The sequence below is a fragment of the Amblyomma maculatum genome, chromosome 1 (genome assembly GCF_055883805.1).
Source record: "Amblyomma maculatum isolate TAMU_Amacu chromosome 1, ASM5588380v1, whole genome shotgun sequence".
In the NCBI taxonomy this organism is placed as follows: domain Eukaryota; kingdom Metazoa; phylum Arthropoda; class Arachnida; order Ixodida; family Ixodidae; genus Amblyomma; species Amblyomma maculatum.
Genome location: NC_139344.1, coordinates 471,821,229 through 471,847,319, shown reverse-complemented (window position 1 = coordinate 471,847,319; position 26,091 = coordinate 471,821,229). Strand labels below are relative to the sequence as shown.

The 26,091-nt window shown below is 44.0% G+C and overlaps 1 protein-coding gene and 1 pseudogene across 2 annotated transcripts in view; both read left to right on the top strand.

The window, feature by feature from the left end:
• Positions 1-26,091, top strand: part of Mitf (transcription factor Mitf) — a 185,159-nt gene that overhangs the window by 26,162 nt on the left and 132,906 nt on the right. For both annotated transcript variants that reach the window (XR_014707765.1, XM_084605446.1), the window contains exon 3: positions 25,075-25,269. Coding sequence is in view for 1 of the 2 variants with exons in the window: in XM_084605446.1 (XP_084461572.1) it covers positions 25,075-25,269 (195 nt within the window). In the remaining variant the exon portion in view is untranslated. The remainder of the gene's footprint in view (positions 1-25,074; positions 25,270-26,091) is intronic.
• LOC146209957 (uncharacterized) lies at positions 888-3,579 on the top strand (annotated as a pseudogene).

Genomic DNA, 26,091 nt, shown 5'->3' with positions numbered 1-26,091 from the left:
AAACCTGTATCTTTGTCTCATAAGATATCTGTAGCACTGCAAAAGGCAGAGGAGCCCTTGCCATTATGCTCCTATGTGCCTCTCGCCCCTGCGCACTATAATAAAGAATTGTGCTCCTACTGTCACCCCCGCCAATTTTGGGGGGCCAGAAGCGCGTAGGAGCAAAATTGCCTATTGTAGTGCGCATGATATTGATTGGACTAGGGTGCCTCTGCCTTTCACAGTGCTGCAAACATCTTGTGAGACGAAGTATCAGTTCAGTTCAGTCGTGTTCGACTCTTCGTGACCCTATGGACCATCTCACACCACGCTTTCCGGTCTCTCACTATCTTCCTAACATCACATAACTTCATCTGCAGTGCCTCTAGGATGCCATCTAACCATCGCGCTCGCTGCCTACCCCTTCTCCGGCGACCCTCAACCTTTCCCAACATCAAATCTTTCTCCAGCGACTCCTCTCTTCTCATCAGATGACCAAAGTAGCTGAGCTTTAACTTTAGAATTTGACCCTCCAATGAGCAGTCAGGGTTTATGGTCGACAATATCGACTGATTTGACCTTCTGGCAGTCCAAGGAACTCTCAAGAGTCTCCGCCAGCACCACAATTCAAACGCTTCAATTCTTCGGCGGTCAGCCTTCTTCACAGTCCAACTCTCGCATCCATACATCACAACTGGAAAGACCATAGCACAAGTTATACGGATCTTGGTTGGCAGACGAAGTATAGCTACCTTTAATTTTTGCTGCATTACCCTTTAACAGCATTCTGTATGCTGTAATAACGAGGCAAAGGCAAGGGGATGTTTTTTTTTAAATTTTGTAGACATAGGGTGCGCACAGGTCCTTGAAAACCCTTGAATTTGAAAATTTTGTTTTCAAGGCCCTAGGAATTCAAGGATTTTCAAGGAGCAGCAAAAGATCTTGAAATGCTTGCTGCTCATTGAAAATTCTTGAATTCCTAGTGTACTGCATGCAAATGGTTATTAATCAGAAAAAAAAATTGGTTAAAATATTTGTAATTTCAATATTGTGTTTCAGTATCTGCGTCTCAGGCGTAAAAAATCAGTTTGTGCTAATATAGCCAACTTTGCGCGACGGTTAGCCACATTGGAGCCACTCTCTCTGAAGCCAACTTGAGCTGATGCAGTCCAATCCGATTTTGGCGCTTTGTTATGGTGGTTGACGGCATTGTATTTTCACATCTGTTCTGCGCCCGACTTGTTGTGGCTGAAGCATCCGACTGCAAAGAAAATGCCTGGGAAATGCAAATTTCAAGGCGTGTGGCTTCACAGAGACGTTTGCAAAGACTGCGTTGCACCAGATACGACGAGTGAGCACCACGCAAGATGCAAGCCTTGCAGCAAGACCTTCGATATCACCACCGTGGGTGAGTCGGCGTTAAAGAGCCATATGAAGAGTGCCAAGAGTGCCTGTCATGAATATTACAGCCAACAGCTCGGTGCGAAATTATTTAGTTCCAAGTACAAGCCAATAATCAGCCATCCCTCCTTCGCAGTTGGGAAAGCTAGACGATGCTTGCAAGGCACATGAGCTGGTGACGAACACAGAAATTCTGTGGACTTTGAAGGTTGTCATATCGCATTTCTTCTATCGATCATCACCGGAAGCAGGCCAGCTATTCCAGCGTATGTTCCCGGACAGTGACGTGGCCAAAGCGGTTTCTTGCAGAGAGAAAAAATGTACCTACGTGACATGCCATAGTCTGAGGCCCTTCTTTTTATCTGCTTTGCAGTGGGAGATAAAAGATTGTGATTACTACTTGGTACCCTTCGACGAGTCCACAAACGACTATCTCCAGCGGAAACAAATGGAGGTTCACATCCGGTTTTGGAATTCGTCTTATAAGGTGGCAACGAGGTACTATACCTCAATGTTTATGGTGCACTTGACATCCGAGGACATCCAAGGAAAGCTGCTGAGTGTGCTGGAGCCTTTCCCTCTTGAGAAAGTTATTCAGATTTCAATGGATGGTCCCAATGTTTTCCAAGAGCACCTGCATCAAGCGTGCTAAGTTCAATGTCTGGACATTGGGACCTGTGGCCTTCATACCATGCATAATGCCTACAGGGCAGGTGTTACAGCAAGTAAGTGGGGAGTTGACTGTCTGCGCTTCAGTCTGAGCATGCTTTTCCATGGTTCTGCAAGGAGGGAAGACTTCTCAGCAGTTACTGGTCAGGAGACTTTTCCCCTGAACTTTGTTGCACGCTGGTGGTTGTAGAATGTGTCTGTGATAGAGAGAGCCTTGCTATTGTGGCGTGATATCAGGAAGTTCATTGCAGCTGCAAAGGAGAAGGAAGTAAGCCCCCCAAAATGTGGATCATTTCACAACTTGTGCGAGTTTGCCAGTGATGTATTGCTGCTAGCAAAGCTTCAATTTGCACTAGGTGTGGCCATGACCCTCAAGCCATTCCTCACTGAGTACCAAATGGATCAGCCCATGGTGTTCTTTCTTGCTAGGGACTTGGAAACAGTAGACAGGAAGCTACTGACGAAGTTTCTGAAGTGCTCGGTCTTGTCTTCAACAAAAGGAGTCACTGGTCTCCTGACGGTGGACATTGAAAGCACTGAGAACCACACTTCGCTTGAAAAGGTGGATGTAGGCCATGCCGCTGAACAGGCTGTCAGGAAAACTAAAGCAAGCCAGAACGATGTGTTCCAGTTCCGCATGGAATGCAAACACTTCTTGATCAGCGTGACAAAGAAGGTGCTTGAGAGAAGCCCACTGAGATTCTCAATCGTGAGGAGTTTCCTCTCTGGACTCACGACAAATGCGTACTAAACCAGATGAGTGCCTGGCCAGCTTCAGAAGAGTGTTGGATGTCCTCATTACAGCAGGCAGAATGTCTGAGCACCAAAGAGACACCGTACAGGGGGAGCACACTGAGTTCCTGCAGGAAGAGATGCATAACTTGCGAATGTTTGAGAAGAATGTAAACAGGTTAGACGAGTTCTTGTCTGAGCTAATGAAGTTTAATTCATCATACGGGTAACTCTGGAAAGTTGTCAAGTGCTCAGCCACAGGCAGGCCGCTGTGGAGCGAGGATTTAGTGTGAACCACCAGGTTAACGTAGGAAACCTGAAGGACCTCTCGTATATTTCGCAACATATTGTATGCGACGCTGTGGACAAGGCAGGCGGCGTTCTTAATTTCCCTATTACGAAAGACCTAAGGACTGCTATATCAGCTGCCCGGCAGCAGTATGCTGCACACCTGGAGGCAGTAAAAAAGAAGCAGTGTGATGATGTCAGAATCAAAGAGGCGCTGCAACGACAAAGAGATTGACACAGTGACAAAAAAGAAAAATGAACTCGAGGCAACAATCCTCCAGGCTTCAGCAGATACGTATGCTGAAAAGGCAGAGGCAGCTAATGATCTGAAGTATGTTGTCAGATCCAGTATTCCAAGGAAGGCTGCACGAAGCAAGACTGAGGAACTGTGTAGCCTCAACAAGAAGATTCAGGAAAAGCGGCAGGAGCTCTCCTGAAGTTGCCATTAGAAGTTTTGCAGAATGGATTGCTCTTCGACATTGGTGCAATGCATTGCAGGGTGTTTTTGAAGACGGAACATTTTTTAAATTATATTGGCTTAGTGCAATAGAAGCTGTTTCTTGAAATATATCTTTTTCGATTTTGTTCAATAAAATTGATACCTGATATTGAAAACGGCTGCATGTAGCATTGTGTTGGTCCTTGAATATACTCCAACTGGGCCTTGAAATTCCTTGAATATCCTTGAATTTGCTTGTTTTGAATCTGTACGAACCCTGATACATTTGTTCAAGAAACTTGTAGCTCAAGGCAGCAACTTATCCTGGCCGTATTCACAAACATGAAAGGAATAGCTGGTCCATGATTACTCTTCTATCCAGCGCAAAGTGTAGTTCTGCCTCTTCGGAGGCACTATTGTATTTATCATCCCCACTCTGCTCTAGAGCAAAAAGCTGAAAGGGCAGCACTTTTGAAGATGTGAACAGCCTGAGTCTATTTGCCGTGGTCGTACTCACTTTCTTATTCTTTATTCATTCTTTATTGTTTACTCTATTCTTTATTCATTCTATTCTTTAGTCAATATCTTGTCGATGCAAACTAGAAGTAAAGTGGATAATTGGGCTAGTTAATCAGTAATCAAACTAGAAGGTTAGGGACCCATGTAGTAACTTACCTGAAGAAAAAGAAAAAAAAAAAAAAAACGGCCTTGCATACATTCAAGGGTATAGATATGCTGTCTGTGGTTGGGGACATCTCTGTTTGATTGCATGTCAGAAATTTCAAGCTTAGTTGTTTTAAGTGGTGCAGTGTTAAGCATTGGGAACTTGTCATTCTTGAGGCCATTTTACTGTAGAGGTATGCGTGTTCTTTTTGCGATAGCTCGTGCAAGGCATAGCACTGGAATCTCTCAATGGAAAGTTTAGGGCTGCAGGATATCCAGACTGGTTTGTGCAAAGGCGTAATGCTGCAAGGTACTGTAAAATTGCACTTGTATTTTACAATCAGTGTGATAGCTTCTCTACAGTAATTGGTTTTTAATGCGATGGTGATAAAGGGAATGCTGCACGGAAAATCCAGCAGCAATGTTACGTGCATAAAGTCACGTGCATGGCCCTAACGGGTGGCAGTGGACATTGCAGAGTACTGATTCTTGGATGGTTTGCTCGACTTGACAAGACTGCATTATATTGAAAAGTTGGGAGGAAGTTGGAATAGGAATCAACATTCCTGTTCTCTAGGGCGCCGAGTCAGGCACGCTATTCCTAGGCCACGCAGGTACGTTCATACGGCTTGGTTAATGTGGGGCTTTATATGTCAAGTGGTCGCCTACACTATCGTATTATGCCTTTAAAGGGGGAGCTTAAGTGTTGCTCCCTCCCCCATCTTTTTTTTTTAAGTGCAATGAAGTCTTTCTTCATCAAGAGTAAAAAGTTGTGGTTGCTCTTTTTCTAGAAATTTTGTTAATTTAAGAACTGCTTTCTGTAACAAAGGGATGTCTTGAAGTAATCAGTCAGACAGGTTAAAAGAATCGACCCTTCGCAATAAGCGAGTGAAATGTTTAACATCTATTTCTTGACCTTTAGAGCTGTGGCAAACTCTGCTACGATGCATAAAACACACAACATATCTGGTGTAACATATCCAAGAGTAAGCAATATTATATTCTTTTTTACCCAGATTACAGCAACTAATCTTTCTTGGCTTTGCAAACACGGTGTGCTAAACAAGTTCTTTTACAATCGCGGCACTCAAGCTGACTTTTTAGATATGTTTGGAAGTTGACTCATTTAGAGTTTGTTTTTCTTTGTGTGTTATGGATTACTCAAACAGTGAAGATTTAGTCGGAAGCTTTCTTTTAATAGGCTCTCACTGTCCCCCCTTACTACTAGGCAAGGTAGCAAGAATGCAGGCTTTAAAGAATGCAGCATGGGACAGTCAGTTCATCATTGACGCATTCACTCACTGATGCAGCTGTCTGCTATGAGTGCCTTGAAGAGACACTGTCATGACAAAGAAAGAGCATGAATACTGCAGTGCAGGGGCGAAAGTGCTGCTCCATTCTGCCCCATACTGCTTTCCCTGCTCCAAAACTCAATACAGTCGTACCTCGTTGATATGTACACTTTGTTTTCCGACCAAAACTGTCCATAAAGCGAGTCATCCATAATAACGAGTCATGAATAAAAACAAAAACGATTGTATTGAGAAAAGAGAATTGTAATTAACGACTGCTTTTGTGCATAACGGTGCGCACTGGACTCAAAATTTTACAGAACACCGGCAATTTTGAGTGCATTATCCTTGCCATTTTTGTCTCCGAAAAATTGTAGTGCAGTCTGAAGCGACTCGCTTACCATGACACCCGTGATGTTGGGCTTTGTGTTGGTCGAACTTTCGAGCACGAACTCCTCACTGGCCGATGAATCAGCGTCTGATTTCCTACTCACCGCCACTTCCAAAATGGCCTCTTCACTGAGCAAAGTAGCCGGTAAGTAGCGGCTTGAGATTCTCCTGAGGCGAGGAAACAGCTGAGCTGTCGATACTAGTCCCTCGCAGCTTGGATTGACTGAGATGGCTTTTGCCGCTTATATTCACAGATTTTTTCGCACCTGCGTTCAGCTCTATTCTTTTCTGTTTAACTCCAGCCATGCCAAAAGCCAGACTCAAGTTGAGGCACAGCCGGTCTCGAGGTAGAGAGCGGTTCTCTTCTCTTACGGCCTCTCCAATGGGGTCTGTTTCCACCGCCCGCCGCGCCTCGGTGGGGTCGCCACCGCCCCACTGCTGCTCCTCCGCAACAGCTGTTCACGCGCAAGGGAAACGTGCGCTCGCTTCTAGCTTCGCCCGTGTCAGTTGCAACCGGCAGGTCCTGACATTTCGCCCCTCATGGTTTATACAAAGTCCGTTATCAACATCGAATGTTTATTGTGTACGAGGAATAAAATACAGTCAACAATCCGCTCACGCGCGTGCTCCTTCGTCAGTGCGGCCGTGCACGGTCGAATGAAGCTTCGGGTACACTTCAACATATTTTACCCCTAAGTTTTGTACAAAAATAAATTTACCAGGCTATGCAATCTGCCTTTGAATGTTTTAAGCAGGTGTAGCGCGACCTGACATGAGTGCATGGTGAACTGTTGGGTGAAGATTCTGTCAACCACTACTGTTTTCGTTTAGATCAGAAGAGGCACCGGCAAAAATTCATGGCGCATCGCAGATTCAGAGTAAATAACAAAAATTTACTCATATAGTAAAAATTTCACTTGTCTAGTGGAGTGGGCTGTTCTAGCTTCGTTCTAAACGTATACCGAAGATGTATATGCATGTAGTCTCGCGACTACTTTTAATCAAGGAAATGGGCATAAACAGTTAAGCAGAATCGAAAAGAGCGGCAAACAATAAAAAAATTGTCCTTCAAAGTTACACATTGCACTATATATTCATCAATTCATCAAAATGCGACCTGCGTCTAGAAAATTCAGGCTCAAAATCTTCCTGCACGGGTTGTGCACATAAAGAGTTGGCCTCTCGGTCTTCTCTGTCACTTTCCTGGTATAATTAATTGAGAAGAAGAATTCTGAGAAATTTTTCAAATATCAAAGAAGCGGACCTAATAACATAGCTGTTGTCAATTCCTTTCGGGCAACTCAGTGTTGAGTTCTGAAATGCTGACTGAATCAGGATCTCAAGTACTTCGAGAACATTTGTGTGTAGTAGGTGCACGGCAGCTTTCTCGAAAAAAAAAAAAAGCTTGTCCAATAGAGCAACAAGCTCTGGTTTCAGATAATGCAGTCCACTAGAACATTGTCCTCGTAGTAGAGCGTACTACATGGGGCTGCTTCTTTCGCTAGTTTCAAGAAGAATAGCGCAAGCGTCACACTCGAAGTTGATTAACTAAACGATATCCAGCGACGTAAGGTGAACCGGAATATGTGACAGTGGGAAATGGGATGGTAGGAGATGCCATCACTTCCTTCAGTGCCTTGATTTTGCTCTCAGATGAAGCGTCCGTCTTGACAATGTAGTCATGTAGTCATGTGCCGCTAGCTGTTACGGCCTTCGCATCTAGCATATGTCATTCCCTTCTGCACATTAACCTTACTTTCCCGAAGAGAGCCTCAATGGGTCGCTATATAAGGCTTGAAATGAGTCTTCAGTGAGAGTGTCCTTTAACGCTTTAGAAGTTTCTTGCATACTTTCGATATAGCAGGTGAACTCATTTTTAAGTCACTGCATCGAGTATCACCTTCATCATTTATTGGCCTTTTTTTACCACTTCGAGCACAATCCTAATAACTACAGGCCTATTTCCTTAACATCTATTCCATGCAGGCTCCTTGAACATATTATCTATTCACACCTTGTTGACTATCTGGAAACTAATTCGTTTTTTACAGATTCACAGCATGGTTTTCGTAAGCATCATTCATGTGAAACTCAATTAATTGCATTCACTAATGACTTGATTTTTGCACTGGACCACTCTTCTCTCATTGATTGCATATTTATCGACTTTGCAAAGGCTTTTGACACCGTGTCACACCAACTGTTACTTTATAAGTTAAGTAAATTAAATCTTGATAATGATATTTTAAAGTGGATTGAGTGTTTTTTAAGTAATCGAAGTCGGTATGTAAATGCAAACGATCATGACTCCCCCATTTCCCCCGTAACCTCTGGCGTTCCGCAAGGATCGGTTCTAGGACCTCTTCTTTTCCTTATCTATATTAATGATCTTCCTTCCTCAGTTACTTCCAAAATAAGAATTTTCGCTGATGACTGTGTTTTGTACAGAGAAGTTACTAACCAAGATGATGCATGCGCTCTTTAAAATGATCTGAACATAATTGGAACTTGGTGTAATACCTGGCTTATGAAACTAAATGTTAACAAATGTAAATTAATGAGAATTACGCGCACGACTAATCACAACATTCCGTGCTCATACTCTCTTGATGACACCCCACTGACCAAAGTTAACAAGTATAAGTATCTTGGTGTTCAAATAACTGATGATCTGTCCTGGAAGGCTCACATTGAATATATTACTAACGATGCCAACCGCATGCTCGGCTTCATTCGTCGCAACTTTTCCCTTGCCCCTATCTCTGTGAAACTACTGCTCTACAAAACACTCGTCCGCTCAAAAGTTGAGTACGCTACTCCAGTGTGGGACCCATACACTAACTCTCTCATTGTGTTGCTCGAGTCCATCCAAAATCGCTCTGCAAGGTTCATAATGTCTAATTACTCCCGCCATGCCAGTGTTACAGAAATGAAAAGAACGCTTAATCTTCCGGATCTTGCCATTCGGCGCCGCATTTCGCGCCTCTGCACATTTCATAAAATATATTACGGCAACGAATACTTAAAGCAGTCCCTGTTTACTCCTCCGGCGCACATATCGTCCCGCAGAGATCACCACCTAAAGGTGCACATCCCACAGTGCAGGACTGTCCAATATCTTAATTCCTTCGTCCCCAGAACTGCCTCGGACTGGAATCACCTGCCCTCCACCGTCGTCGTCATCAAGGATTCTGAAAAATTCAAGGATACTGTTAATGCTTATGAATTGTAACTGTTTATTTGTTTGTTTTTCTTTTTATTCTTATTTTTTTCCCCACTCCTCTCTGTAACGCTTGACCGGCCTTTAGAGTAATAAAATGAAATGAAATGAAGTGGTGTCATGAATATCAAACCATTTTTTGTTTTCATAATAAGCAAAGTATCATGTAAAAATTTCATTAAAACAATGTTTATTTGCAAAATTAAAATAATGTTTATAATACCATACATTGTCTAGTGTATGAATTGTAATAACATTTAAAACTCAACCCTACAACGTTTACTTTGCTGTTATACTAATACTTTATATCATGCAAGCACTTTGCGATTATTTTTATGAAATTATTTTCATCTTCGGTGCTACATGAATGGTTTCGCATCTAGCGCTGAAAGACTGTTTTGTTGTTGCAGACGAGTTGCTGTCATGCTAGCCTTGAAGAAGCTTCGATGAGATCACTGCTCATTCAGTTTTCTTTTTGTTCCTATTCTTGTACAGGCTTGGGGAAAATTCGGATTAAAATGGACAAAAGTAGCTACAGTGCCACAACGTATGCCATGCTTGTTGAACGTACGTTTGCTGAACGACAGTGTTTTTTATATCCGTTCACGTGTGGTATGTTGACGACATGCCGCTGCAGCATCTATCTTCTGTGCTGTTTAATTTTGGGGCTGCACTCACCACGAAACTCACGAGCAACAGCGCGAAGCCAGGCAAAAGACACCCGCCGCCGCTGAAGCAGACGCGGAAGTGAGCAGGTCGCGCCCCTTGCGGTGGCGGAGAGTGTAACTCAAGAAGAAAAGTTCCCATTGTTCCCGCGGCGATTGAGAAGGCCGTAAGAAAGAGCGCGCGCTCTCTCCCTCGAGACCGGCCGTGGTTGAGGGTTACAGGCTCCTGATGCTTTGCACTTTTTTGCCTAGTTAACCTTTCTGCCTTTTCGTTTTTCTGATTCTTTCTTTTTTTGCCTTGTACTGTTTCTGTAAGGAAGCTAGGGAGTCAAGTTGGCAAGCTGCTATGCAGAGGGCTATCGAACATCCCATTTTCTTGGCACCGTTTTTATGTGTTCCCATAAAACAAACACTGCAAGCTGAAGTATAGGGGGTATTCACATGACGTCACAGCTGAGGTCAGTATGCAGCCGACGCCATCTTTGCGTCCTGTTTTGACTAGTACTAGTACGGGGCGGCGGTTAGGTTAGCTGTTCGTGCGCTTCCGTTTGCTATGTCACTCTGCCTTATGCCAGTACCGTTGTTATGAAAACTCAGTCGGTATCATGAGTGACAGTTCGATTTATCAGCAAAGTGGGCGCGATGCGGACAGAGACCTGTACGAAACAAAACTTTGGTACCAACCCGTGTGCAGTCAATATGCGCAACTGCTCGGTAAGCGTCGACCTGTGCCCACGCATAAGTATGTGCGACATTCATGAATTTCTTGTCCTACAGACAAGCTTCATCACAAGAAACCAATCGCAAGTCTACTGGCCACTCGAAGAACGCAACTATGTTACAAGCGGCTGGGTTAAGAGCTGCGGTTGAAGCAGACGAACTCGCTGTTTGTGCAATTACGTGCGTGCCGTCCAACGTTTATACCAACTAAACCGCTGAGTTTTTGTAGCTGATATTCTGCATAGAAATGGCATTTAGTAGTCAGTATCTTTTATACAAAGCTTGTTTGATGTACTTGCCTCAATCGATCAGAAGAAGTCGGATGTTGCATCGTCTGTGGCGGTAAGGAAGCAAAAGAAACCGCTGCCACACACCACAGCGATGACACCGGTAGCGCCACCTCGTTGCCTTGCGGGCTCAAAATAACTTTTTGCAACGAAACTCTTGAAATACAGCGCAGTTTTGGCCAAGCTAAACTTAATTTGTTATTAGAGATAAATTTGTTTGTAAAGCTCATCAAACCTTCTGCAAAACAACTCTGCCCGCCTACGTTCCTTCGCCAAATCTGCATGCGGTCTGCTTTGATTAGCAGCCAACACAGACGATGCGAACATCCGACTTCTTCTGATTGAATGAGGCAAGTATGGCAACACAAAGTTTAGTGAGTCCTCTTTGAAGCATTTTATTGCAACAAAACACGACGAGGAGGTGTTGGCGGTGTGCTGAATGCATGCGCATGACTGCAAGCGATACATTGCCGCGCTACTCTTTTACCGGGAATGTGTCTTCCGAGTGCGTGAAGAACAGTCGTGCACAGATAGTGACAAGAGCTGGCTGCTAAGGCACATCCGGAAGATTCCAGTCCAGCTCATTTTGACATACATTTCCCATATTCCATGATAATTGTGCAGTTGTGCCGTGCCAGCCATACGTGGCGTCGCATCTCGGGGAAGTGTCTCATTCGGGTGGAGTTGTTCGTGTGTACTTCCGGAATCTTAAAATGCCGAGGTCTTTCGCGCAGCTCTTCAGCTTCCGTTGTTTACACTGTGCACGCGTCTATTACAGTCTACGATAGCTCAATAAACAACATATAGCTGCGGGTGCAACTGCTTGTAGAACCGCACGACAGCACTTGATACGTATGTTCGCCCTGTTTGTTCCGTGGACACGAAATGGCCGACTGCGCCTCAATTACCCACAATGCACCCCGCACAGCACGTCAGTGAATACCCCCTATAGTTTAGAATGACGGCTAGCCGACTACAAAGAGCTCAGACCTTGTCAAGGCCGCATCGTTGACTCAAAGCGAAGCCGACATACGGACCGCCTAGTGTGCATAGTTTGGCAGTTCGGCAGCGCAACAGGGACGAAAACTAGGAGCATAAGAGGGAAGCGTGTCCAGGATGGGACGCCCGGTCCCGGTTGCGTTTTGTATACGTCGCCTTTCTTTTGTCGCTCTACTTTATGTGTCTTAACTCTCACCGAAAAGCGTTAACGGCTTCATGGAACACACATTGCGCTTTGGGAAAGAAAACTTCAGTTCCCACGGCCACTGTAGGCACTTGTATTTCTTCCTGTCATTTCTTTCTTACGCTTTTACCAGCCTCTCTGTTCACGTTCAGCAGAATTTATTGCAACCACATGTTGCTGTTTTCCCAACTGCGGCGGCACTTCCGCTGCACCCAGAAATCTCCTGGTTCCCCCCTTTCGGGGTCTTTCTTACGCTGACCCTCGGTTTGCTGTGTACGTTCTTCTCTGCTCTTGCGCTCCCCCTCCCTTAGAACGGCGACACGCCTGCTTTAGTTCTTTGCAACCCCACAGAACTCGTTCAGGCATCCCGCATAGGTTCGCGGGCGGCGCGCCCTTCTTTAACATGCGTTCGGACTCCTCCGCATTTTTTTTCAAGCACTTTCCGTATTAACGAGACAAAAATACATGGTCCCAAGTGGGGCGCGTTCATTCTTCCCCTGTCCATTGTCCGGACAGCGAGTTTCCATATTAACGAGGCATAGATACATTGAAAAGGTTTCGTCCCCAGAAAAACTGTCCATAATTCGGGCCGTCCATATTAACGGGGGTCATATTAACGGGGCACGACTGTATTGCTCCAAAACAGCTCCAAATCGGCTGCCTTGATGTTCTGTCATGAAATTTAGCAGAACATTAGCTTTTTCCATGCAGTGGGCCATTGTATTGCCTACAAAATATGTGATCCTACATAATGCAGTTCAGCAACTGTAAGAAGCGCAGCAGCCATGCTTTGAGTTGCATGTACTCGCTATAGGGTTCACCGTAGTCAAAACGATTGCTGCACACCGTTGGCAGAGTTCTAATGCATCTCGCGCTGGGCCTAATAAGTGTCCAATTTTCATAAACTAGAAAGGCATAGAGCATAACAATTTGCAAATAAATTTAAAGCAAACCACAAGTGATTGGAAGGCAATAATTGCGAAAAAATGCTCTGTGCACCTGCCATAGCGCCTTCTCCCAGCCTTTTGAATAACCAGGGGTGAGAGGAGTGAAAGCAGCTAGCGAAGCAGTTGCCGTGGGTTACCTTGAGGTGTTAAGAAACTTGTCCGACAAGAAAGAACTATACGAGTTTTTCTAATGGTTTGCTTTAAAAGCAAGCAGGTACTTCACCAATAAGCGTGTCAAGCCTGTGTCACTATGTCAGACAAAAATCGTACTTCAAGGGGGTGCTGCCATAAAGGTGTCAATTACTAGAAATGTTTTCAAGAGCATTGGAGTCCATACAGGGCCAACCGGCAATGTGTTGAAGTTAAGGAAGCCCCAGCATCGCTCAGGCAAAAACATGAAGAGCCACTGGCAAAAGACTGAAGTAAAGAATCTGAAGGAGGAAGAGGGTACCCTTATGTGAAGTCATTCTTCCCGAAGACACTGCTGAGCAGCGTCCAGTAATCTGTTGTCATAGAAAAGGATATGAACAGAATACAGAACGGAAATGTTTACTCATTGATGAGAACTTCAAACTAGTGGTGGCATTTGAGCACGTCAATGTGGCAGACTCCGCGTTGGAATCTATCAAGTCAGAGTAGTCGAACCTAACGTTTAATCTAGAAGTGTAGAAGCAAGCATTCTATTTTCTGCTAATATTTTCTAAATTGTTGCTGAGGTCAGTTTTGTTACTTTAAGCACCTGTACATGTTCTGGCTGTTTGTCTTATCTTGTCAGAGATGCGTGCATAGGCGGGAAAGCATTAAACTTTATTTTTTTTTTGTTTATTTCTTCTTTGGGCAACACAGAGGTATTGCCCACGAGGCAAGAACCTCCTGACTGGGTCTTGACCTCGCTTGGGTACAGCAGCAGCAGGAGCGGTATTGCATTATACAACAAGAAAACGCATTCTTCACCGTCATTTACACAACAGACACATCATAAACAGTTCTCATAAATATATACAGATAAGAGAAATAATACTCACTAAATCATGTACAAAATTGATCCAGAAAATGCAATACAGAAGGGTTGTTCGAACCATAAACATAACAGCGTAACAGAACCGTAACATAACTAGAAGCGTTTTGTCGTTTAAAACAAAACGTTATACAGAATGGAAAAATGAACAGATGTGTTTAAAACCCCTGGACGTAAAACTATTATTAGCAGCATCTATGATAAATGGATGAGAATTACACATGATTTGGTACTCTATTGATTGTGTTCCGTAGTTAGTACGAGGCCTATTTACTACAACTGAAGTCTGACGCAAGCTGTAGCCAGTAGACCTATTTAGGTACATGTTAAAAAAGTTGATATAATTTCTTTTTATTTCGTTAAAAATAAACATACTCAATTTCAGTTCATACATGGTTTTGACAGGGATCATACGAGACTGTTTTTGCCGAGCAACTATTGGTGTCGTTTTCTGCAGGTAAAAGTAACAGAGCTGCACGCGACTGCAGGGCTGATATTTTTTCCAAGTCAGTTTTGTTACAGGCACCCCAGATAAGAAGACAATAACCGATGCGAGAATGGGTAAGGGAGAAATACGACCGCCTTTTCAGCGAGAAAGGTAAAAGATATCAAAGCCGAGAAAGCATACCAATAGATCTTTCTATCTTGACACGGGTGTGGTCTATGTGGTCGCTGCAGCCTAGGTTATGATGGAATTTAACTCCTAGAAAGGGATGAGAGCTGACACGTTCAAGGTAGTAAGAGCCGTAGTGAAGCTTACAATCATAATCTATTGATTTGTTTTTTGTACAAAAAAGCATAAACTTCGTTTTCTTCTCGTTTAGTTCGACACCATTTAAGTTTAGCCATACACTAAGATAGAATAGCCACATGTTAGCAGTGTTTTCAAGTTCACTAAGATTTGTTCCAGAGAAAAATACATTCGTATCGTCTGCATATAATACTATGTAATCATCAATTTGAGGAATGTTAACCAAGTTGTTTATATAGATCAGAAAGAGCAGAGGGACTAATATGGATCCTTGAGTTACACCATATTTTACAGTCCTTGGGTTTGATTTATAGCCATGCAGACACACAAACTGAAAACGCGACTCAAGGTAACTGTGCATGAGTTGAAGTGCTGTGCCCCTAATTCCGCATATTTCCAGTTTTCTTAGTAAAATATGATGTTTGATAGAATTGAAGGCCTTGCAAAAATCGAAATACAGTCAACGATCGATTTTTCGGACTCTCAACGGACCACAAAAATGCCCGGGCTGTCTGAAAGAACAAATGTGCACCAAAAAAACTCAATTTATTGCCTATTGTTCACTTTGAGGCCGGAAAAAGTCATGAATGCTTTTCTGCACCACGCTCCGCCTCCGTGCTAACATGTCTGCATGAATTTCGCTTGCATCAGCTCAGCTTGCGTCGGCTGCGCTGCTGCAGGTGAGTTATCGTCGTCGCTCTCAGACTCCGCAAGCACTTGGCGAATAATTTCTGCATCTGTGAGCCCAGCGCACAGTTTTAACTTGTGCCCACGTCTGTGAACTCTGAAAACGAGACGGCCGATGGAATTTCGACATCAGCAGTGCGAAGGTCGTGAATGAGCTGCTCACTGCCTGACAGCTGCTCGAGGACCCTCTCCTCGTCCAAGGCAGCCGAGTCGTCATTCAGCACAAACTCCGCATGAAGGAAGCAATTGCGCAGTGTTGTGGGTGCTACAGACTTCCACGCATCGGCGAGCGTACTAAGTGCTCCAAGCAAATCGACAGAGTAGGTTTTCCCACTGTCGAGGCACACCACAACCACCAACCACTGAATCACAACACCGACTCCATTGAGTGCCTTCTCGCTACCGCGTTGCACGCAAAAAAAAAAAAAATAATAATAAAATGCGGAAACAGCTTCTTGAAAAACTGAAGCCGATTCAAATAAATGCGAGGCACAGTAGCGACAGATTCTCGCATCAGCATGACCACGGCTAGTCCTACTCGCTACGCAGTCGAAGCATTCATGCTAAAAGAAGAAAGAAAAAAAAAAGCACTCTGGCGAGCAGCGACGGCAGCTACGTTGTCCCGGAAACGGAAGCTACTAGGCAAATAATATAGCCTCGATCCAGCGTCAGTCTAGCTGAGGAGCGGCACGCAAGGCCAGCACCGGTTTCGAGGCTATCTAAGAAAAAAGTAAACAAACAAAATGGCGGCGACACGCTCAAAATGTGTGGCAATTGGCCCGGCTGACGCTTGGAATAGCCCTCCTTAGAGCGTCCGAAATTTTGAGCAGCGTAATACATTGACTTTATGAGGTATGTCCCTGGGCCGGGAAAAAGTCCGAATAATCAAGCATGTCCGAAACATTGGTTGTCCGAAAAATCATTCGTCGACTGTATTCCAACGGTGTAGAGCTTATCCTCAATATTTTTAATTATTTTATTTTATATTTGTATGAGGGCCATTTCAGTTGGTTTTCCTTTCGGGGACCCGTACTGCTTTGTTGATATGATGTTTTTTGCAACAAAAATGTTGTTGAGGCGCTTGTGTAGGACACGATCAATCACTTTCGAAAAAGGAGGCAAAACTGAAATCAACCTATAGTTGTTCAGTTCATTATATGTTCCTCCCTTGTGAAGAACGATGACACGAGCTATCTTCATTTTTGCAGGAAAGATTCCTGAAGCCAGTATGCAGTTGAAGATGTGAGCAAGCGGTTTTGAGATTAAGTGGGCTGTTACTTTGATATGTGCGGCTTCAATGTCATCGTGGCCAGCTGCCGATCAATTATCCAGCGAGTTTATGATAAGATTTATCTCATCCTCGGAAGTGGGCATTAAAAATGTGCTTTCAAGCAGCGTCTGCCCTATATATCTCTCCAGACTGCTGTGAGGGAAAGAAAGGGATGAAAATTTTCCAGCACCTGTGTTAGCAAGATGGTCGTTGATAAGGTTAACTTGATTTTGCTTCAAATAAGCGATTCCATTTCTAACTAACTCAAATGGTATGCCAGAAACGTGCGTAGCATTCTGTTCATTGAATTGTTTCCATGTTTTTTGGGGGGTTATCTGTGCACTTTTCGAACTTATGTTGACAAAATCTACACTTGGCTTTTTTTAAGTCAGAGCTGAGTTTGTTTCTGAACCGCTTAAATTGTTGCAGCTTTGCAATATCACGCGTCCGCAAGAACTGTTCGAACAGCTTATCCTTGTATTTGATGCGCTTAAAGAGCTCATTTGTAATTCATTCTTTTCTTGCTTTTCTGTGCTTAACAATTGTAAGTGGAAAAGCAGCATCGTAACAAATTTGTAATTCAGACGTAAAAGTATCGTAGGACATAGATGGATTGGGTTCGTTATATATGTTCGTCCAGTTCAAGTTTTCAAGAAGTGAATGAAAGGTCTTTTTCCCACCGTCATTGACGATACGGATAGTATTATTTATGAATTGTGTACGCGTGGCGATAGGTAATGCTGCAAAAATTGGTAGATGATTGCTCAATCCTGAACAAAGCACACCAGAGCAACTAGCAGACTTGGAAAAATCTGTGAAGCATAAGTCGGTCAGCTTTCCTGTATTGGATGTGACTCCCGTAGGTAGTTCAGTGACGTTTTCACAACCATTTTCAAGCACAATTTCAAGAAGTTGAACTTTAGCAGGGTTATTGGAGTCAAAGTCGATATTGAAATTCCCTATGATCACTACATGTCTCTTCCGGGAATTGACAAAATCCATGAGTGATTCATTGTAGTTTAAATTGACAGCGTGCCCTGGGGCAGTCGGTAGATGCAAATGACGGCAATGTTTTTGCACGACGGCAACAGTTTCAAAGTCGTCACTCATGCAAGTAAAGTCGTCTATGGTCTCATAGTGAAAACAGTCACGAATAAATAGGGAGACACCTCCGCTTCGTTTTTGCTCATGATACACAAAAACGCGACTGTACCCTGAAAAATTCGTAACATCAGTGACACTTGAGAACCATGTTTCTGAAAAAGCCAAGAAATCAAAGGAACACTGTAGTTGAGAGAGGTATGATTCGACGTCGTCGTGTTTGTTTCTCAGACTCTGTGTATTTAAATGGAAAAAAAGAAAGCCCCTTTTCACGAAAACACTTGTTACTTTTCACCAGTTGAACGTAGTTGTTGCGTGGTACGCCATCTTGTTTTTAGGAAGCACAAAAACCGGTTGTCACTGACCTAAGTAATTTTGCTCAGGTCAATTTCGGTTGCAATCCTGATAGCACTTGCTTTTGCTTGTTTTTTTACAAACACTCTACCCTCAGAAGTCCACACGAATTTGTAGTCGTTTTCGTTTGCCCTTGTCCTCGCCAGCCATAGCAATCGCCTGTTCATTGCTGTCAAATTTTCATAGAAGCTGATGTTGGTCAACTTTTCTTGGGCTCACTTGCGTGTTTCAAACCATTTGTGCCCGAGGGCTTGGTTGGAAAACCTGACTACTATAGGTTTTCTGTCCTTCCTGGGGGGGGAGGCAAACGATGCACATGCTCAACGTTGCTATCGGATAACTCTGGGAGCACCAATTTCCGGTCAATCTTGTTAATTTCGGCCATGAGGTTTTCATTTTTACTCGGCTTTCGTTCATGGATTTCAATGTTCTGGTGGCGGCTATACTACTCGAGTTCATTTATTTTTTGTTTTAATGTTTTGACAGTACTTTCACCACTCACACTTTCTACAGTCTCCACTCGACGCCGCAAGTCACCTATCTCTTTGTCCTGATGTTGTAGGTTCACTTTTATGTCATCATAAGTGTCAGACAGAAGCTGTACTGACTTCTCGATGCTCAACACAGTTTCCTGCATGCTCATTAGCTTGTCTAATTTGGTCTCCAGTATGAGTATGTCAGACATTTTTTTGTTTATTTCCACTAGTTCTGCTTCGTTGAGTCAGCCTGTCCAGCTGCTTGCTTGCAAGTAGTGCATTTCAGAGCTTTCCTAGTGGTTTTTTTCATCATCCTAAACGAGCGTTCAGTCACGCCGCTGCATTTTCCGATGTGAAAGTTAGAAGTGCAGTCAACGCATGTCATGAACGTGTCACCATCAGCAAAATTTGCGTTGCAAGATGAGCATGCGCCCTTTGCAGAATTCATGATAAAGAGGAGCAGAAGCCAACATTCAATAGGCAATAACAGAAAACTACAAAACAGCAAAAGCAGCAGCAGGGGTGGTCGCGTGAAAAAAGAAAGTGCTTAATAAATCGTCTATTACCAACCTGCAAGAATTTGATGACAGATTTAGGCAGAGAACATGGAACTGCGCCACTGCCACTGCTGCTGCATCGCTGAATGAAGATGGGGGCCGCTCGTTGCCGCTTTTGTAGGAAGGTCCCGGCGCTTGAGTATCCATGTGATGGCCAGAGTTGATACCAGCAGTGTACTGATATGATGACCCAGATGGTAGACGGCACCGTGCGAAAATTTCTGCAAGAATTTGATGACAGATTTAGGCAGAGAACATGCCACTGCAACTGCTGCTGCATCGCTGAATTATGAAAAAGGAATCCAATTAGATCTATTTGTATGTCAGGAATAGAAAACTGCAGTTAATAAATATGTTTACCCTAGAACCATGCTTCAAAGTAATTTGAATGCTCCAATACTCTCGTTTTGTTGCTCCAAAATGCCAAGCCTGCTTGCACCCCAGTGCAGTGGGAAAAAAAAATGTGGAAAAGTTTAAGAATGAAACGTATTATAGTGATGTTCGATGTGGATTCCACTGCTGTAGTCTTTTTTTTGTTTCCACTTGAGCTAGTAAGTTCCATTTTTCATTTGCAACAAACAAAGCTTATCACAGAAATGTATTTGCAGCTGAATGATGCGGCAGTATTTTGGGCCACTTGTGTCCTAGCACAGTCTGGCGCGTTTGCCGAGGTGTCATACGCGCAGTAAAAAATAGGCAGCCATATGCCAGGAGGACGTGCGAGATAAGGTGAACCGTCTGGGGGCCCGTAATGCTTGTTCACAGAGTTGCCCATAACGCCAACACGTTGCTAGAATGTTTAGTGTTACGGCCGCCAAACACTTGAGCAGAAGGTATGTGGGGTTGCACGCACTCATGCAGTGGTTGTAAAGTGTAACATGCAGATGTCCTTCACTGAGCGACGTGCCAGTTGTAACAGGCCCCACTGAGATTTCCTTTTTGCTTCCTTCTGGCAGTTGGCTGGAGCTCCTTGCTCCATCCATGTGGTGCATCCACCTTTTGCGTTGTGAAATGCTGCTTTTTCAGTCTGGCATTGATTGCTGGAGATGATGCCATACTTAGGTTCCTTTTGGACGAGACAGGCAAGTACCACAAACAAGCCAAGAAGACCACTTTTTGTATAACTCAAACGTAAACCAGGCTGTTGCTTTGCTCCAATTAAGTGCATATGTCCACGTTTAAGACTTACACATCAGCTGGTATGACTATCGTGTCCTTCAGGGAATGCTTTCTTATCTGTATTTTTCATGAATTTCAGCTTGACTCTATGGTTGCTTCCTAGAACAAGCATTGGCAAAAGATTCTTGAAGGGCCCTTTTTTCTTTTCTCATTTGGCTTTGAAAGCTTGCCTGTAGTTATTCTTGCTTAGAACCAGTAACTGTGGGAATTTTACTGAAGTTTTTCAGGATTGAGAATATTGGTACAGAGTTGCATACTGGTGGTAAAATGGGCACCCTTTATGCTTTTTCTGCACGTGCCTTTTGGTGGCATACACCTTGGCAGGCTTTCCATTTGGATTAGGGGAGTGACCTTTAAAGCCTTCTCAGATGTTACACCTTGTGTTTATTCACATATGATGTGGGCCCTCAAGCTTACAGGATGAGCAGCATAGGTTCTTGACCCCCTTGCATTATAAGCCCGTGGGCAGAAGCACTGCTGTGTTTGCTCCAAACTGCTCTCCTTGCTCCATCCTGCTCCAAAATGCAATATTGCTCCAAAAAAATGCTCCAAGCCAGCTGCCTTTTGCCATCAAATATAGCAGAATGTGGTTTTGCTGCACATTGGGTCAGAAAAATGGTAGGTGTATCGTTAAGAGATTGGAAGCAGAGTGGGTCAGAGTAATAACTCAAGTTAATGACATCTTAGTAGAAATTAAGAAAAAGAAATGGGCATAAGCAGGACATGTATTGCAAAGAGAGGATAACCTGTGGCCTCTAAGAGTAACCAGTTAGATTCCAAAGAATGGTAAGCATATCAGGGGCCGGCCGCACGGCAGAAAATTAGGTGGGTGGATGTGGTTAAGAAGTTTGCAGGGGCCAAGTGGATGCAGCCGGCACAGGACCGAATTAATTGGAGGAATATGGGAGAGGCTTTTACCCTGCAGTGGTTGTAGTCTGGCGGATGACTATGGCGGGCCATAATGGTATTGTGTACAAAAAATGTGATCTATTGCAATTGATACTGGGAGATGCGCAGCGGGCGATGGCATGTTGTGAGCTTCGTGTGCACCACTATACTGAAAACAATGGCAGCACACCTGTGGCAGCGGGATAATGCATCTCGTGCAGAGCCTAGTACATGCAAAATTTTTATAAGCTAGAAAACTTGCAGAATAATATTTTTTTCTTAAGTAAATTTAAAGTGAGCCACAAGCAATTAGAGGGGATTTTAGAGAAATGCTCTGTGCACATTACATAGCCCTTTCTCACAGCCTTTTGAGTTATCAATGGGGATAGAAGCAAGAGCAGTGAGTGAAGCAGAAGCCGCGAACTACAATCAGGTGTTCTATTAGGAACTTTATCTGGCTACAAAGAGCTGCACAAGTTGCTTTTATGGTTCTTCTGTGAAAGGAAGCATGTTTTTTACCATCGAGCCCCTTAATAACAAGCACGTCTCAAGCCTACGTCAACACATTTGAAGTGTTATGGAGGGGACCTCACGAAGGGGCCAGTCACATGAAATGTTTTCAAGAATGTGGGAAAGCCATACAGGGCCTATTGCTAACATGTTGAAATTAAGGAAGTGCCAGCATTGCTCAAACAAAAACATGAGGAGCCACTGTCAGAAGGAGGAAAAGGCTACTGACCAGTGCCCTCAAATTTATCAGCACAGGCATAGTTCAAACAGAGGTGCACAAGATAAAGAATAGCAATGTGCTGCCCATTGATGTGAACTCCAATTAGTGGTGTTACTTGAGTGCATTGCTTAAGCGCATCTTGCGCTCCTTGTTTGAATCTATTAGGTCAGCATAGTCGAAAGCTTTTAGTCTAGCTTTATGTTCAGTTATGAAGTGTAGAAGCAAGCACTCAAGAGTTTCTAGCAACCGGGAAAACCGGGAATTGTCAGGGAAATTTACAGGGAAAAATCAAAGAAATGCCAGGAAACTATCAAACATTTTGGCAATTCAAGGAAAATGGCACAATATATTTATTCTGCAGTGCATTTTCAGATTTTTTTGCTAAGAGCGCGCTAAGAGAAGCACGCTCCTCCTCGAGACCGGCCGTGACCTAGGGTGCCTCGCATCGAGGCACCCTATATACACCCGAATTTTGACCAGTCAAAACCGCCGTTTTTTGGTACATGAAGCCTATAAGAAATTTCGCAACTTTTAGTATCAAAGAGCTCTGCTCTGCAGCTTTTCATTATTGTAAACTGCAGAATATGATTAATAAATAGCTTTCTCTTGGGAATTATTCGTCTATGCTCATTATCATCAGCAGCTGCATTTTTGAGCCTCTTCACTCATCAGGGAATTGATCTGAAATAATCGGGGAAAACTTGGAAAAGTCAGGGATTTTGAATATAGTGGTTTGCTAGACACCCTGGCACTCTGCTGCTAATCTGTTCAAAATTCTTGCTGAGGTCAGCTGTGTTATATAATGCATCTGTAGTCCATATTTTAGCTGTCTGTCCTGCCTCATCAGAGATGTGTGCGTAGTCAGCAGAGCATTGAATGTTAAAAAAACGAATAAAGCTTGTATTTTTTTTTTATATATATACAGTCGTGCCCCAAAAGGGGGGAACCAGGAGATTTCTAGGTGCAGCGGAAGTGCCGCCACAGTCAGGAAAACAGCAACATGTGGTTGCAATAAATTCTGCTGAACAGGAACAGAGAGGCAGGTAAAAGCATAAGAAAGAAATGACAGGAAGAAAGACAAACGCCTACAGTAGCAGTGGGAACTTAAGTTTTCTTTCCCATAGCATAATGTGTATTCCATGAAGCTGGTAACGCTTTTCGGTGAGAGTTAAGACACACTCATAAAGTAGAGCGACAAAAGAAAGGCGACGTATACGAAACGCAACCGAGACCAGGCGTCCCATCCTGGACGCGCTTCCCTCTCATGCTCCTGGTTTCCGTCCCTGTTGCGCTGCCAAACTGCCACATTTTGCACCCCAGGCACTCCCTCCGCATGTCGGCTTCGCTTTGAGTCAACGATGCGGCCTAGACAGGGTCTGAGATCTTCGTAGTCTGCTAGTCGTCGTTCTAAACTGTACTTCAGTTTGCAGTGTTTGTTTTTATAGGAACACATAGAAACGGCGCCTTGAAGACAGGATGTTCGATAGCCCTCTGCATAACAGCTTGCCAACTTGACTTCCTTGCGGAAACAGTACAAGGCAAAAAAAGAATCAGAAGAACGGAAAAGTAGAAAGGTTAACTAGGCAAAAAAGTGCAAAGCATCAGGAGCCTGTAACCCTCAACTTGAGTCTGGCTTTTCGCATGGCGGTAGTTAAACGCAAAAGAACAGAGCTGAACGTAGGCGCAAAGAAATCTATGAATACAAGCAGCAAAAGCCATCTCAGTCAATCCAAGCCGTGAGGGACTAGTATCGACAGCTCAGCTGTTTCCTCGCCTCAGGAGAATCTCAAGCAGCTACTTAGCAGCTACTTTGCTCAGTTACGAGGCCATTTTGGAAGTGGCGGTGAGTAGAGAATCGGACGCTGATTCATCGGCCAGTGAGGAGTTCGTGCTCGAAAGTTCGACCAACACAAAGCCCACCATCACAGGTGTCATGGTACGCGAGTCGCTTCAGACTACAATTTTTCAAAGACAACATTGACAGGGATAATGCACTCAAAATTGCCGCTGTTCTGTGAAATTTTGAGTCCAGTGCACACCGTTATGTACAAAAGCAGTCATTAATTACAATTCCTTTTTCTCAATAAAATCCTTTTTGTTTTATTCATGACTCGTTGTTATGGATGACTCGCTTTTTATGGGCAGTTCTGGTTGGAAACCAAAGTGTCCATATTAATGAGGCACAACTGTATCAGGAAAAAGAGAAAATTGCAATTATTCAAAGCATTTGACCCTGGAAGCATGCTCCAAAACTTTCAATTTATCGCTCTAGAGCTTTTCTAAAATGGCTTTATTACTGCTCCCCGAGGTGCTCCAAAATGCTCGAGCATGCTTCTGCCATTGCAATCTTGTTGCGGCTGCATGGAACTGGTGTTAACTACTTTGCCATGTGACACACAGAGCCACTTTAGGCTAGCACTGGTGTACTCTGTGAACGAGGTTCGGACCGGCATCCACGTTTGGGGTGGATCTGCATGACAGGCTGGGTGACAGTCTCAGGCTGCAGGCAGTCTGCCTGTGATACTCTTGCAAGAATTCTAATTGCATTCAGAATGGCTGCTGTTCATCCAATTAAGCATTCTGGGTTCTGAACTGATGTTCAGTTTTTTGAGGTTGTCTGTGACTGTGTTGATGTAAAATCTTGGGCTTCTTATCAACTCGTTCTTAAAGTGAGAGATCATCTAGAGTGGTGTGGCTGGACTGGAAGCTGTGTGATAGCCTTCTTTGTGTCCCTTTGTTTCTTCTGTTTGGCTCCCTTTTGCAGTTTTAGTTTGTGGGCTGTGATCAGCTTATTAACAGCGTGAAAAGGGGGTCAGCATTTTAATGGCTTAATCTGCTGAGTCATCAAAGAACCATACCTGATGAATGATGTTCTCATTAACCAGTAGGCTAATGGGGAAGATTTTGGTCATGAATTTCTTTGATGCTGACATTATTGGCTGGATTTCTGTGCTAAGGCACTGTTCTACTACAAAGAAACATGTATTGTCCATACGACATGTCTTGAATGAAACGCAGTGTCAATTCAACAGCTTGAGTGAAAAACTAGCCACGAAGGGAGACAGTAGGCAAGACAAGTGCTGTTGTTTCTCTACGGGGCTGGACTTCATTGAGCGCTCTTGATGTACCATTGGATCACGCAAACCCACCAGCCTAGTGCCACGCTTTAATTTGACCCCTGTGTGCAGGTGCAGTCTCGACTGGAGAACCCGACGCGCTATCACGTGGAGCAGAGCAAGCGGCGCCAAGTGAAGCAGTACCTGAGTGGCAGCCAGCTGCTGGCCCGGCCACAGCTGCAGCACATGGCTCCTGGGGAAGCATTCAGCCCTGACAGCCCCGCCTCGCTGCCACATAGTGGCTCGGCCGCCACCAGCAACTCAGAGGTGAGTGGCTTCCCACTGGTCCACCCTGGGGTAAGTGTACAGCACTTAGCTGTACTTTGACGTCTGTACAGTAAACCCTCATTAGCTTTGTCTTCTAGGGACCAGAAGATATTCTTAAACTAAAGGTTTAACCTATCAAATAGGCCTGAGAAAAAAACCACTTGCATCACGGTAATTTGGTCTAATGAACACCTGCATCATGGATGTCTGCTTTCAAGCTGAAGCCAAGTGAGAACGAAGGGTTTTTCCTGGTTTCAGCGAGTGCTTTTCTTTACGCACACTGTCGGCAACGTTGAAGAAATGCTCTGGAATCATAAAAGCTTCCGCTAATCTTTTTGCTGTGCAACGCAGTAGCACCTCTTCACTAAACAGCCCCATCACATCTTGAGGATGCTTCACCACCCAGTATACACTGAAGCACACTGTGCAGTGGAATTGCTTGTATGCATTTTCAGTGTCTTTATTCAATTTTTTTTAATTAATGGGCTTTAAATCAGCGAAGCCTACTGTACAGGCTTATTTAGATGAAGAAAGCAACTACCATCCTCAGCCGATGACGGGCTGTTATGATCACAGTGCATGGCACGAGTGGCGAGTCTGTACTGATAACACTTCGTTAGTGGTGGGTATTTGGTCGTAACAATGGTGACAGGTTGTATACGAGATTTCACTGCGTGCTCCCTGCACCATTGTCTGACCACACGCTGCTTCTGTATCCACTGCAAGAAAAATTGGCTCTTTGAGTGTCAGCAATTTAGGGTGCCGAGAAGTTGCACACTAGGGAAGGGAAAGAGCATGAGCTCAGCAGTGGCAATAGTGTTG